We start from the raw sequence: 15,616 nt of genomic DNA on the forward strand, positions 1-15,616 counted from the left end.
CTGTCAGTATACGATGCACAGTTGTCTCTCAGTATACGGTGCACAGTTATCTGTCAGTATACGGTGCACAGTTATCCTTCAGTATCCGATGCACAGCTATCTGTCAGTATATGGTGCATAGGTTATCTGTCAGTATACGGTGCACAGTTATCTGTCAGTATACGATGCACAGTTGTCTCTCAGTATACGAAGCACAGTTGTCTCTCAGTATACGGTGCACAGCTATCTGTCAGTATACGATGCACAGTTGTCTCTCAGTATACGGTGCACAGTTATCTGTCAGTATATGATGCACAGTTATCTGTCAGTATATGATGCACAGTTATCTGTCAGTATATGATGCACAGTTATCTGTCAGTATATGATGCACAGTTATCTGTCAGTATACGATGCACAGTTATCTGTCAGTATACGATGCACAGTTATCTGTCAGTATATGATGCACAGTTATCTGTCAGTATACGATGCACAGTTATCTGTCAGTATATGATGCACAGTTATCTCTCAGTATACGGTGCACAGTTATCTGTCAGTATACGATGCACAGTTGTCTCTCAGTATACGATGCACAGTTGTCTCTCAGTATACAAAGCACAGTTGTCTCTCAGTATACGGTGCACAGCTATCTGTCAGTATACGGTGCACAGTTATCTCTCAGTTGACGACATGTGGTTACCGATCACTTGTTGGGAAGAGATGGTAACAAGGTTTAATGCTAGTAGTGAGCAGGTGGGGAGCGCAGGTAGAGAAGCAATATGATAATACAGACAGTAGCAAGTGCAGAGCTCGTTATGTTGAAGGCTCTTGCAGTCTTTGCATCTTCCACTGCTCCAACCAGGTCATTTAACAGTTTCTTGTCCCGCACCTATGAAAGAAATGAATAGATAGAATTCAGTGACATGTGGCGAACATGCTGCCCTAGGCATTGTCACATCTACTGTTTTCTGACCCCCCCAACTCTAGCAATTGTAGCTCATGTTTGTCTCATATATTTATCACAACTGGTTAACATAATTGTGCCATAAAACTACCCCTTACAATTTCTCCTAGACACCCTCATTCAACTCTATATTCAACCCCTTTGCAGTAGTTAACCACACAGTACAAAGAAATGATTTGTTTAAACATAAACTATTCACTTTCACACTGGAATGTCCTTTAAAGGTCTTGTCACCACACACTATGCAGTGAGAGTTCACTACAATTGATAGTTTGTGCTTTAAGATTAAAGGGACATGAAACTCAAAATTAAATATGAATCGGATAGAGCAGCAATTTTAAAAGACTTTTCAATTGACTTCTTTTATCAAATTTAATTTGTTTTTTGGTATCATTTGTTGAACAGCATAACTAGGTAGGCTCAGGAGCTGCAATGCACTACTGGGAGCTAACTGTTGATTGGTGGCTGCACATATATGCCTCTTGTTATTGGCTCACCAGATGTGTTCTGCATGTTTCCGTGCATTGGAGCTGAATTTACTTATGTATTTAACCTTTGAAGGGGGTTAAACACAGCTTTATACATGCAATAAGGCAAGAATAAAATGCATTATTCTTTGTCCCTTTAATGCATTTATAAATCAACATTATTATCTTACAATTGCCAGTTTTGTTGCGAGATAAACAAAAACCTAGAAAGAAGCAACAAACTAAGGGACAGATTCTAAAATATTCGCTGCACTAGACATGGTTTTCCACGCTGCCACTTATAGGGGCAGCCCTCACGGAATTCAATACAGATAAAAGGGTCTGTCCCTGCGAGTGGCGAGATGTCTCCCATACAAACTATCAAAGCTCTCTGCAACAGAGGACGAAGTACAGAGGGGGAAACTGGAATTTGACGCATAATACAAATTAAATTATGCTTTTTTTAGTGCACTGTACCTTAAAGGGCTATAATACCCAAATGTTTAAACACTTGAAAGTGATGCAGCATAGCTGTAAAAAGCTGACTAGAAAATATCTCCTGAACATCTCTTATGTGAAAAAGAAAGATATTTTGCCTCAAAAGTTCCTCAGTAGCCACCTCCCATTGTAAAGGATTTCTAAGCAGCATTTTAGTGTGTCTGTCCTAGGACAGCTTAGGGGATGAGCCTCCTGAACTCTCATATTATTTCACCAATCAGGTAAAGGAAGCTTACTATGAAATCTCATGAGAGTTAAGTCAAATCTCATGAGATCACAGTAAGAGTTCATGACCTCAGCACTGCTGATGCTGATTGGCTGCTGTTCATTTCTTAATTTTTTTTTATTTTTACCTGCAGCTGGGAGCAGGTGAAGTATAACTTTTTACACAGAACTTACTCTGCTGAGCTGAGGAGATTGTGAGGTAAAATATCTTCCTTTTTTACATAGAGATGTTCAGGTGATATTTTCCTGTCAGCTTTTTACAGTTATACTGCATCAGTTTCAAGTGATTTAGCATATGAGTATTATGTCCCTTTAAAGGGACAGTAAAGTCATAATTAGGCATTCATGATTTAGACAGAGCATACAATCTGAAAGAACTTTCCAATTTACTTCTATTATTTAATTTGCAGCCTTCTCTTGTTATCCTTTGCTGAAAGGTTTATCTAGGTAAGTTCAGAAGCAACAAATAACCTAGGTTCTAGCTGCTGATTGGTGGCTGCATATATATATATATATATATATATATATATATATATATATACACCGATTGTCATTGGCTCAGCCATGTGTTCAGTTAGAAACCATGCATTGCTGCTGCTTCAACAAAGGATACCAAGATAATGAAACAAATTTGATAATAAAAGTAAACTGGAAAGTTGTTTAAAATTGTATGTTCTACCTAAATCATGAAAGAAAGATTTTGGGTTTCATGTCCCTTTAAAATTTGTATGCATAGGTTTTCCTTTTAAGTAGTGTTTTAAAGGGACACTAAACCCAATTTTTTTTCTTTCATGATTCAGATACAGCATGCAATTTTAAGCAACTTTCTAATTTACTCCAATTATCAATTTGTCTTCATTCTCTTGTTATCTTTATTTGAAAAGCAAGAATGTAAGTTTAGAAGCCGGTCTATTTTTGGTTCCCAACTTGGGTTGTCCTTGGTGATTGGACAGCACCAATAAACAAGTGCTGTCCATGGTGCTGGTGCAATGCTGAATACGGCGAGCGTATTGCTCACCGTATTCAGCGAGGTCTGGCGGACCTGATCCGGACTGTCGGATCAGGTCTGCAAGATTTTCATAAATAGAGGCCAATGTAACTATTAGTTATATTGTAGCTAGCTTAGGGTTTATTTTACAGGTAAGTATTTAGTTTTAAATAGGGATTATTTAGTTATTAATAGTAGGTTTTCTTTAGATTTATTTTAATTATATTTAAGTTAGGGGGTGTTAGGGTTAGACTTAGGTTTAGGGGTTAATAAATTTTGTTATAGTGGCGGCGACGTTGGGGGCGGCATATTAGGGGTTAATAAATGTAGGTAGGTGGAGGCGATGTTAGGGGTGGCAGATTAAGGGTTAATAATATTTAACTAGTGTTTGTGATGCGGGAGTGCCGCAGTTTAGGGGGTAATATGTTTATTATAGTGGCGGTGACGTTGGGGACGGCAGATTAGGGGTTAATAAGTGTAGGTAGGTTGCGGCGACTTTGGGGGCGGGAGATTAGGGGTTAATAAATATAATGTAGGTGTCGGCGATGTTGGGGGCAGCAGATAAGGGGTTAATAAGTATAATGCAGGTGGCGGCGATGTCCGGAGCGGCAGATTAGGGGTTAATAAGTATAATGTAGGTGTCAGCGATGTCGGGGACGGCAGATTAGGGGTTAATAAGTGTAAGATTAGGGGTGTTTAGACTCGGGGTTCATGTTGGGGTGTTAGGTGTAAACATAAAATGTGTTTCCCCATAGGAATCAATGGGGCTGTGTTACGGAGCTTTACGCTGCTTTTTTGCAGGTGTTCAGCCGGCTCTCCCCATTGATGTCAATGGGGAAATCCTGCACGAGCACGTACAACCAGCTCACTGCTGACTTAAGCAGCGCTGGTATTGGAGTGTGGTATGGAGCACAATTTTACTCTACACTCACTTCTTGCCTTTTAACGCTGGGTTTATGAAAACCCATAATACCAGCGCTGTAGGTAAGTGAGCGGTGACAATAACGTGCAAGTTAGCACCGCACCCCTCTTACCGCAAAACTCGTAATCTAGCCGTATGTGTTTTTTGCATATCCAGTATACTTAAATAATGATTTGTGCTGTGCATATTTAATAAGATTTATTTCTGTGTAATTTACATACAAATTTATGTTTTTTATAAAAAAAAATTAAAATTTTGTTATGATTTTTGATGCACCTTAACAATACAATTTTTTTCTGTGTTTTTGTTTGAAAGGTTCAATTATTCGTTTTGTAAGATTTTTAAATTACAATTTTCATTGTGCACTTTTGTAATGTAGTCATCTCCATCCCATACGAAAATGCAACAAACAGCATACTCAGCCAACACAGTATGGATAGGATTACCTCCCCTGGGAATTTATATCCGTGAGAGACACCTGTTCTATGGCTATGAGGAAGTGCCCTAGAGGCAGGAAACGCGTTAGCTGTGCAGGTCTGTTCGCCTGTGTCCTTTATGTTTTTAACAATGTTTTTCACCAAATGGACTTTTACTTACCATTCCCTCCTATCCTGATACTTTGTTGGCTGAGTATGCTGTTTTGCTCTGTTTGTTACATTTCGATTTAAGTAAAGGGCTGTGTGGAGAAGCCCCAAGCATCTCAGCTTTGAAATTGTGACCGTTACAAACAATAGCGGCTGAACAGTGTGATCGTCTATCCACCCCAGATCTGTAAGCACACCGCTACAATTTGTGGTTGGATACAATGGCCTCTAGTTATGAAAGTCTGGCGGACCTGATCCGCCAGTGTGGATCAGGTCCGCCAGACCTCGCTGAATACGGCGAGCAATACGCTCGCTGTATTCATCATTGCACCAGCAGCTCACAAGAGCTGCTGGTGCAATGCCGCCCCCTGCAGACTCGCAGCCAATAGGCCGCCAGCAGGGGGGTGTCAATCAACCCGATCATACACAATCGGGTTGTATTGTTGCGATGTGTGTCCAACTGCTCAGAGCAGGCGGACAGGTTATGGAGCAGCGGTCTTTGTGACCGCTGCTTCATAACTGCTGTTTCTGGTGAGTCTAATGACTCGCCAAAAACACGGGGCATCAAGCTCCTTTCGGAGCTTGATACATATGCCCCAGTGTGTATACCCTGCAAATACCAGATCCTTGGGCTGCTGGGGTATTTTATTGTGGACTTACAGGTTATGAGCGTGAGCCTATCTGAATCCGGCAAATGAAGTGGTAAGAGTCTGAACACTGTGTATACACTGGGTCTGGGATGTAATTTCTTGTACCTGATCTGAAACACTCATTAAATATATTTGGGGTTTCCATATGGTTACTTACATATTACAAGGTGTCAAGTTTACCAATATGCGCTAACATTTTTACAGTCTTCACTCTCTGTTTGGAACTTGAAAGCATACGAAAATGCAGTAGTAAGACCTCCTGCTTTAAGGGTAAAAAGTGGCTTTATAGAATTCCAGTAGGAAATAGGACTGGCGAGCGTTCATATAGAATCTCACCAGCCCAGAAACCTTTAGAGAATCGGGCCCTAGAAAAACTAAAGCTTTTATCAGTAAGTAAAAATAACCTAATCAAGTTTACAAGTTTAATAACAGAACCTTAACTTCCATGTCCTTTGTTATCTGTAAGGGACGCAATCACATATAACGATCTGTTACTAACCTTGAGTGAGTAGGCCAGTGCAATGAAGCCCAGACAGCAGAAATTCAGGTAGACAAAATTAAAGATGGACCAAAGGTAATAATCGTTTACTTCAGTCGTCTCAGGAGAAATCTCTATTACTGTGACAGGAGGCCCACTCTTTCCTGTAGTCACAGAGACTGGGCCAGCGGGAGGCTTGTTTTTTTTCTTTTCTCTTTCAAGAGTGTGTTTACACTGTGGTGGAGGCCATGTGCCCTCACCTTTGTATGCTTTGTTATCCATGAGCTGGACAGGGAGGTCTCAATTCCACTTGAGATTGGCTTAGATACACACCCAGAAGGAGCCAGACCCCGCCCACAAGGAGCAAGTAAGGCTATAAAAGAAGAGGAGAAAACTGTTTAAGAGAGTAGCATTATATGAAATAATTATGAAAATAATATATACATTGCAGGAGAGTTCTCCTGTACATAGAGGGGGGAGAGAGAGAATCTGATAATATGAAGTAACACAAGAATAACAAGTGGTAGAGGAAGTTTCCCTATTAGTACATGATATCTGCAAACACAGGGTTAATCTTTTTTCACATTTGACTTGTATGTTAATTTACTGCAAGACAACATAAAAGTCATGTAATCACAATGGGTTTTATGTCCCTTTAAAGGGTCGTGAAACACTCTAGTAACCTGTTTATAACTATCCCTCACTGGCCTCAGCAGAGGAGATAAAATAAAAGGATTTATAGATGACAACATGCTGGCTCCCATTCCTTTATGGTGTCTAAAGCATTACACTTATTTCTTTAGTATTTAAAGGTACAGTGTACTGTAAAATTGTATGCCCTTTAATGTGTTCTTAGTGTTGCATTTTACCTGCTAGAGTGTAATAATTTGTTTATAAATATGACATATACATTTATTTTGTCATTTGAAAAAGCTAATTTTGCCCGTTGTATCCCCATATATACTGAAATATGAATACTGTAGTATTATTTATATAAAAAAGATGTAAGCATTAAGCTGCAACAGAAATAAACCTCCAAGTGTATGGTGAGAAAGATAGGTCAGAGACATTTAATTTTCAATTGTTTTTGCTAAGTCGTTGTGTATATATAGAGAATTAAAAGAAGTATGTGTATATAGAAAATGTTTAGATAACAGAGTCTGGTCTCCGTGTAGACTCAGCCCTTTTGAATAGGTATGCTTTCAAGAACAATGGGTTGTGGTTTCAATAAGCAAAAACAACTATTTCCAATATAAAAATTAACATAATGGAACTACTTCCCATACATTTAACACTCTGTGTCTGGTTTAACAAGTCATTGGAAACATATAAGGGGAAAAATACAGTACAGTGTCCTTTTAAACAACTTATATATATATTTAGAACTTATATATATATATTTAGCATTTATTTAGTGTTTGGTCTGTTAAAAAATAATTCTACCCAGCATTTCAAGGATTCTATTTTCTGTCAAGTCCCAGCATCATATCCCTAAATATCGATCTGCTAACAAGTGTAGCACATATCAGGTCACAGGGTACCTCCCAGAGTACTATTAAATGCATCGCAGTACACCCAACATGTAACGTCATTAACATCAGCCATATGCAGGAGGTTTAAATGAAGGTTCCCATATTTTACTACTGTTTTACAAATAGACTAATAATCCACTGATGATCCTTGTTGAATTAACACCATCCTCACTGACACCCAACATAATTTGCTCCACTGAGCACAAAAGAAATATATTCTACAAGCTCCCATTGCAATTAACGCACAGTGCACCAAACGCTCCACTAGCACAGCAATACTCTGCAAATTTAAACAGTGCTGTCACGGATACCAGGCTGCCAAGCCTACCCCCCCCCCACACTACATGGCTCTCTCCTTTTTACTGCAGATGTGGCCCTTTTGTGGCTTATGTGATCTCCCAGACTCTTCCTATTGCTTGTTTTGTGGTTTGTACATCCTCACGGAAGAGCTGATCTCTGACCTCCTAACCCCTCTCCGGCTGGCCAATTCACCCGCTCCTTGGACTACTGGTTCGCAGGATGCCAAGTAACCACCCTGTCCGAGGCCTCCCAGCTCATCCTCCTTGAACACTTGGATCACTCCCGCTGGAGGTGCGAGACTGGGTCAAGGACCGGAAGCCTGAGACAGTTGACCAGGCTGACGTTCTAATGGATCAGTTTTTGGATGCTCTGCGTCAGGTTCGACCCGAGCACCGCCCAGTGGGTTGCTCCAATGCAGCTCCGGCTCCCCCACCGACAGGCCCCCGATACCCTCCAGCTCCACAGGCACACCCTCACTCCTCCAGGCCCAGTCTACCCCGGCCGACAGGAACCGGTGCTTTGAATGCAATCAGTTGGGGCATTTCTGAGCAAAATACCTCACGCTGGAGAGAACAAGGAATCCACTTGTGGATCAATGGGCCAGAGCACCTACTGGGGGCTACAGGGCCACTGCCCACTGCTTAGAATCAGAGAGCCCAACTGACCAAGCAGAGTGGGCAGAAGAAGAAGTAGGGGTCCTACATGAGGTGAACTTTGTCACAGCAGCCACAAGCGACAACTGCCTGTGCCACCGCCAGGTCATCTAGATCAACAGCGGGCAGGCCCAGGGACTGCAGGACAGTGAAGCGACTATTACCCTTGTCCAGCCACACCTGGTCACCCCTTCTGACAGGACGTGGAAGTCCCATACAGTTCATGTGGCTGGGGGTAAGGTGCTTCAGATCTTTACAGCACAGATCCACCTGGAATGGGGTGCCGGTTCCGTGCCATGGAAGTAGGGTCATGAACCATTGACCCGCAGAGGTACTACTGGGCAACGATTTGGGGCACCTCACCTCCTCCTTTATAGCGGATAACCCCTCGGATGCCTTCCCAGTTACATCCCGCCAACAAGCCGGACGTCAGACCACTGCACATGATCTGGCGATCTTTTGCCAGTGAGCTTAAGGCTGTAGAATACTAGCGCTCGGTCTACTAAATACATGATCTGGGGACCCAGGTAAGCCACTACTCCCCGACTCCTACCCCGACAGCTGACCTGACTTCCTGGGTGGCTCCCATTTACTTCACCCAGGAGACCTTGAGGGACCCCACGTTAGCTTCCTACCGAGCCCAGGCAGGGACCGACCCAGGGGGGTTAGGGGGGGAGCATTTTGAGTGGGACCGGGGACTCTTATACCAGGTTACTGAGAGGGAGGGAGACAGGAAGATGCCTAAGCGCTAGCTTGTAGTTCCCCAGAAGTATAGGTATGACCTACTGCGCTTAAGGCAAAACATTCCCCTGGCCAGACATCTAGGGATTACTAGGACCCTTTACCGGTTAACTCAGACCTTCTTCTTACCAGGGGTCACAGGGGATGTTAGGCAGTACTGTAGGACCTGTGATGTTTTCCAGAGAGTAGGCAAGATGGGAGACCACTCCAAGGCCTCCTTACACCCCCTCCCTATCATTGATGAACCCTTCAGCAGGGTAGCTGTAAACATTGTTGGCCCCTTGCCCCACCCCCAGTCCCTCCAGGAAGAAGTATATCCTGACCGTGGTAGACTATGCCACCCGATACCCGGAGGCCATTCTCCTGGCTAATATCTGGGCAGATACAGTAGCCGATGCGCTACTCTGGATATTTGCCTGGGTGGGGTTCCCCCAGGAGATTATCTCTGACCAGGAAAACCAGTTCACTGCTGAGCTCACCCAGCAGCTATGAAGGATTTGCGGGATATGCGAGAGGTTTAACGGGACCCTGAAGCAGTTGCTTGGTACGTTCACAACTTCTCACGAAGACTGGGAAAGATACCTGCCACACCTCCTTACAGGGAGGTGCCCCAGGAATCCACTGGGTTCTCCCCCTTTGAGTTAGTGTATGGCTGGAGGGTGAGGGGCCCCTAGACTTGCTTGGAGCCCATTGGGAAGGGTCAGTTGGGGAAGAAGGACACTCCGTAGTGGGGTATGTCCTGGAGTTCAGGGACTGACTGAAGGACCTCATCACTAGGGTACGAGAGAACCTTTAGAACACCCAAAAGCGGTGGTACGACCGAAATGCCCGTAACCGCACTTTAGATATAGAACAAAAGTTCCTGGCCCTAAAGCCTGTCAAAACAAACAAGCTACAGGCTTCCTGGCAGGGACCCTACTGAGTGGTAGAGCAACTCTGCGATACGACCTACCTGGTAGCCAAATGTTAAGATGAACGGGTCCACCGGACATTTCGTGTAAACATGCTGAAGGCATACCAGGAGAGGCAGGAGGAGGTATCCGCCATATGTGCTCCAGCCATGGAAGACTCAGAGAGGCTCCCCATTCCGGAGCTACCTAGGTGGAGTAGGATGCCCACAGGTGTAAAGGACATAAAGCTAGAAGAGAGGGTAGCGACTGAGCAGAAGGAACAGGTCAGGCAGATCTGGGAGGGCCGACAAGACATGTTCTACACCAACCCTGGGTACACCACGGTATTGGTGCACCGAGTGGAGACCCAGGGGCAGGCACCCCTCCGGCAGCCGGCATAACAGGTCCCAGAATCAGTTAGGGAAAGTATGCACAGCGAGCTCAGGGAAATGCTGGTCATAGGCTTTATTGAGCCGTCCAACAGACCCTGGGCATCCCCAGTGGTCCTGGTCTCCAAGCGGGACGGAACCACCCAGTTCTGTGTAGACTATTGTAGGCTCAATGACAGAACCAAGACTGATGCCTACCCCATGCCCAGAGTGGATGACCTCCTCAACCGTATCACCCGTGGCAACTTCCTGACCACCCTAGACCTTTGCAAGGGGTACTGGCAAAACCCTCTGGAGCTGGAATCTATTCCGAAGTCAGCCTTCATCACCCCATTCGGCCTATACCAGTTTAAGGTTATGCCGTTTGGGATGAAGAATGCTCCGGCGACCTTCCAAAGAATGGTAGACTGCCTCCTTGAGGGCCTCCAGGATTATGCCTGCACATACCTGGACGACATATTGATCTATAGCAATACCTGGGAGTACCACCTGGTCCATTTGGGTACCGTTCTGGACTGCATCAAGGATGCAGGTCTGACACTCAAGCCAGATTGCTCTGAGGTCCAATATCTTGGGCACCGGGTAGGCTGAGGGATGCAGCAGCTGGAGCCGGCCAAGATTGAGGCAGTCGCCAACTGGCCAACCCCCACGACCAAGACCCAGGTCCAAGCTTTTCTAGGGATTGCAGGGTACTACCGGAAGTTCGTCCCTAAATATAGCACCCTGGCCAAACCCCTGACCGACCTGACTCACAAACAGTTACCCAAACAAGTCCTGTGGTCACCGGAGTGTGAAACAGCTTTCCAAAACCTTAAGACCACTCTAACTCTGCTTCTATCCTGGCCACTCCTAACCCGTCCAAACGATTTTGTGTCCATACAGATGCCTCCATGTTTGGGTTGGGAGCAATACTAAGTCAGTGGATGAGGAGGGCCATGAGCACCCCATAGCCTACATCAGCAGGAAGCTATTGCCCAGAGAAGTAGGCTACGTGGCGGTGGAAAAGGAGTGCTTGGCACCGGTATGGGCTCTTAAGAAGCTATCCAATACCAGCCGGGAAAGAGCAATGGAAATGCTGATGGGCTTCCCCGGCAAACCGAATTGGAATAGCTTCCCAGACAGCCCCAGGCCGACTCATATGTGGATCTAGCCGGGCCTGCCAGATTTTTCAGGGAGGAGCACTGTCACAGATACCAGGCTGCCAAGGCTAACCCCACCCCCCCCCCACTACCTGGCTCATTCCTTTTACTTGTTTTGTGGTTTGTACATCCTCACGGAAGAGCTGATCTCTGACCGCCTATCCCCTCTCCGGCTGGCCGGGTTCCTGGAACTACCGGTCGGCCGCATCACCCCAGACACCCGCTAACCTATACCCCAGGTCACTCCAGTGGCCCTTTGCTCCAGAGCTTAGTTCTTTTGGGGATTGGTACCCCCTAGGGAGGGCAAGAGGTGGGAAGATTGCTGGAAGGGAGCTCCCTTGGGAACTTGTGGTTTCGGAACCCCCCTACAACCCCTACTTTCCCCTGGTTTTCCCGGTGTACGTTTTATCTACCTTCGCTCCGGCCCCCAGTAACTGATCATGTCACTTTTTGAACTGTGGCATCTGGGGACTGAGGGCTTTCTAACGACACCCTGGAAGTGCCACTGTTCCCCCGGGATCACCCCGGAATAACCTTCTCTGTACCACTGGGACTCTATGGGACTATGGACATTATGGGGGGTACCAGTCTGTCTGGAGGGACGGGAATGGCGAGAGATCTGGGGGTCAGATAAGACCCTTATCAAGATGAGCTGTGTGTATATAAGTGTGTGTGTTTCACAATAAAAGAATGTTCTTATTCCACCTGAATACTGGTTCTGTCTGGTTATTTGGGTGGGCTCTGGCTATAATCACTTCTCTCCGCTCTATAGCTCTAAGTTCCAGGGACAGGAGGGACCCTCTTGGCAGAGATACCCATTCGGGGTAGCTGGTGTCCGTCACAAGTGCCTCAACCAATTACCTCTTCACAAATAACATTTATTGATTTTCAGTTATGCACCTGCACCATGCCAGATCCCTTAAAACCCATTAACTCTAACCGCACCACAAGTCATAAAAACACAATTAATAATACTCTCAACATGATGCTTCATGTGCAATTAACTTTTACTGCACCAGCCCCATTCATTACAATAAACTATCTGCTAGACCCCCTAGTGCCCTAACACTCTTGTCGTAGAACCCATGTATGCTGCTTCCCCTTATGGCAATAAATACCGCCCTACGCACAGGCCCCATGCCCAAGTCGTTAGGACAACCAAATAGGGGAAGACTCAAGTAATACACCACCTAAAAGAAACACCCCCATCCAAAACAAACCTAAACCATAAAAACTCCCATCCACACATTTATTAACCATTGTTATGGCTAGTGTGGTTGGTGAGAGGGGTGTAAGGTGGAGTGTAAAAGGGCTTATATAGGAAAGAGGAAGCTGAAAGGTACTTATACTGACTCTGTATGTCTGTAGCTTACATCCAGTGCCTCTAAAGATATATGAGCCATTACACGGTACCATTAGCTTACAGTACACCCAGTGCCTATAAAGGTATACAGGGTATTGTATCACTCTGCATCAGTATCTTGCAGTACACCCAGAGCCTCTAAAGGTATACAGGGTATCACACTGCATCAGTATCTGACTTACAGTACACACATTGCCTATAAGGTATACAGGGTATTGTATCACTCTGCATCAGTAGCTTACAGTACACCCAGTGCCTATAAATATATACAGGGTATCACACTGCATCAGTATCTTACAGTACACCCAGTGCCTCTAAAGGTATACAGGGTATCACACTGCATCAGTATCTTACAGTACACCAGTGTCTCTAAAGGTATACAGGGTATCACACTGCATCAGTATCCTACAGTACACACATTGCCTATAAGGTATACAGGGTATTGTATCACTCTGCATCAGTAGCTTACAGTACACCCAGTGCCTATAAATATATACAGGGTATCACACTGCATCAGTATCTTACAGTACACCCAGTGCCTCTAAAGGTATACAGGGTATCACACTGCATCAGTATCTTACAGTACACCAGTGTCTCTAAAGGTATACAGGGTATCACACTGCATCAGTATCCTACAGTACACACATTGCCTATAAAGGTATACAGGGTATCACACTGCATCAGTATCTTACAGTACACACGTTATCACACTGCATCAGTAGCTTACAGTACACCAAGAGCCTATAAAGGTATACAGGGTATTACACTGCATCAGTAGTTTACAGTGCACCCAGTGCCTATAAAGGTATACAGGGTATTACACTGCATCACTAGTTTACAGTACATAGTATACAGGGTATCGGACTTCCGGTGGGCGGAGCATCCGGACGGCAGCAGGGAGAAAGAGCTCCATAAAAACAGCTTCAAAACTTTCCTGCTGCCGCTAATCAACCCACGCTACCCTTCCTTGCTGGACATGCACCCAGAATACTGCCGGGCACCTGAAACAGCCGTAACACACTCATGAAGGGCCTTACACCGCGCCCTTGCCCCCATGAAGTGGACGAACAGAAACGGCGTGAAACAGCCGGCGCCATCATGCCACCAAAGGCCAGGTCCTTCGAACGGTCACAGACCGTAATCGGCCATCCTACAAAAACCAGCCTCAACCAAAGCATGCTACGTGAGAGGCCCTGCATCGTGCACTTGATTGGCTCCTCCAAATAATATGGTGGATGAAATTTGGCTTTAAAAAAACAAACAATCAAGTGCAGCAAATGAGATGTTAATTTGTAATAAAAATGTTGAGACTTGGTTGCTATTTTATTCTACAGCAAGAGACACAACAGACAATGCCTTGTACTCATATGATGTTTAGTGTCCCTTTACTAGCTTAGCACACATAGCAACATCTAGAAGCCCTTCGGAGTGGCTGAAATAGTGCAAAACAACCAGCACCTTCCTGAACAAAGGCCATGCTTCCTAAACAGCCATAGACTGCAACAGGCCGCACCACAGACGCTGTTCCTACCCACTTGGAGCTCACCAGGACTTAAGTCGGAGCCTTCATACTGCGTGGAAGGGGTAATGTACAGTCTGGTGAAGGGGTCACACTACACATACACCTGGGCTCTCAACCCCTAAGGCTCTTCTACTACCGCAGCCCCCAGCACTCCTCACCAATTCGCCCCACAGCAGGAAAGAAAAAAGGAAAGCAGTATGTTTAAATAAAATGGGTCAAATTACAACAGCAATAAAAAAAGAGATAACTTTTTCCACAGTTTGGCAACTGATTCCACTTTTGAAGTGGTGACTATTCTAGAGCAATGGATCCCCCTGTTTCAGACTATATTTAAAGCCTCCTATGCGCCCATCCAACTACTAAGCCCTCTAGCCAACAAATCTAAAGAGAAGAAAAGGCTTAAGATTCATAGTGCACTGCACTAGTATCAGGAATCATAGCAAGAACTTTGTACACACTTTGAGTGCTCTCAGAATACAAAAAACACAATCTTTCAAAAGTCTTCTGTCAAAAAAAGGGGAACCCCTGGGATAAAATATAAAAGTTTTTTTCACATCCAGCAGCAAGCCTGAACTGCTTTTATTCCACAAAGCACTTCCTCAGGGCCTCGTCACTGACACAAGGCCAACAGCCTGTATGAAGGTGAACAAATACTTTAAGTCACTTACCTCATCCCTAGAAGAAAGAATGGGTTCCAAAGGCAAACATGCTGACAAAAAGCTATGCCATGTACCAGATACGCTTGCTAAAAACACCCTCCAACAGGATAACCCTGCAACAAGCGAGTCTGCCCCTCTCCCACAGGAATTGAAAAAAATTTTCCTCCCAAAGATGTAGTCCCTGCAAGCAGGTATGGATACTCTCACTACTAAAATACGGCAATTCTCAACTAGGCTAACAAAATCGGAACAGAGGATTTCAGATGTCGAAGACAGGCAAATTTCTGCATCCAATTCCATCAGCCATTTATTATGGCAGAACCTGTACCTTCAGGAAAAAGTGGAGGACCTGGAGAACAGAAGTCGACGTAACAACATCAGAGTGGTTGGGGTACCTGAAACCTTACAGTACAAAGATCTTCTGGAGTTCACAGCGCTAACTCTTCCAAGGCACCTTGACATGAATACTGATAGACTGCTTTTAGACATTAAAAGAGCCCACAGGATGAGTCCAGAGAGAGGCCTGCATACACCATCCAATAACTCCCGTCAAGTAATTTTTAAATGCCTGAATTACCAGGAGAAACTGTCTTTCCTCAGAGCCTACAGATCACTAAAAGCATCCCTCATATTCCAAGACAATAAACTGTTAATCTTTCAAGATTTCTCAGCAGAG

The 15,616-nt window shown here is 44.7% G+C and overlaps 1 protein-coding gene across 1 annotated transcript in view; it reads right to left on the bottom strand.

Annotated features, from left to right (window-relative positions):
• Window positions 1-427: 427 nt before the first annotated feature.
• IFITM10 (interferon induced transmembrane protein 10) overlaps window positions 428-15,616 on the bottom strand; it is a 30,103-nt gene continuing 14,914 nt past the window's right edge. Inside the window, exons 2-3 of the mRNA XM_053688923.1 lie at window positions 5,774-6,125; window positions 428-865 (exon numbers count right to left, since the gene is read on the bottom strand). Of these exons, the coding sequence (XP_053544898.1) occupies window positions 716-865; window positions 5,774-6,034 (411 nt within the window). The 5' untranslated portion in view covers window positions 6,035-6,125 and the 3' untranslated portion in view covers window positions 428-715. The remainder of the gene's footprint in view (window positions 866-5,773; window positions 6,126-15,616) is intronic.

The sequence above is a fragment of the Bombina bombina genome, chromosome 7 (assembly GCF_027579735.1).
Source record: "Bombina bombina isolate aBomBom1 chromosome 7, aBomBom1.pri, whole genome shotgun sequence".
NCBI lineage: Eukaryota > Metazoa > Chordata > Amphibia > Anura > Bombinatoridae > Bombina > Bombina bombina.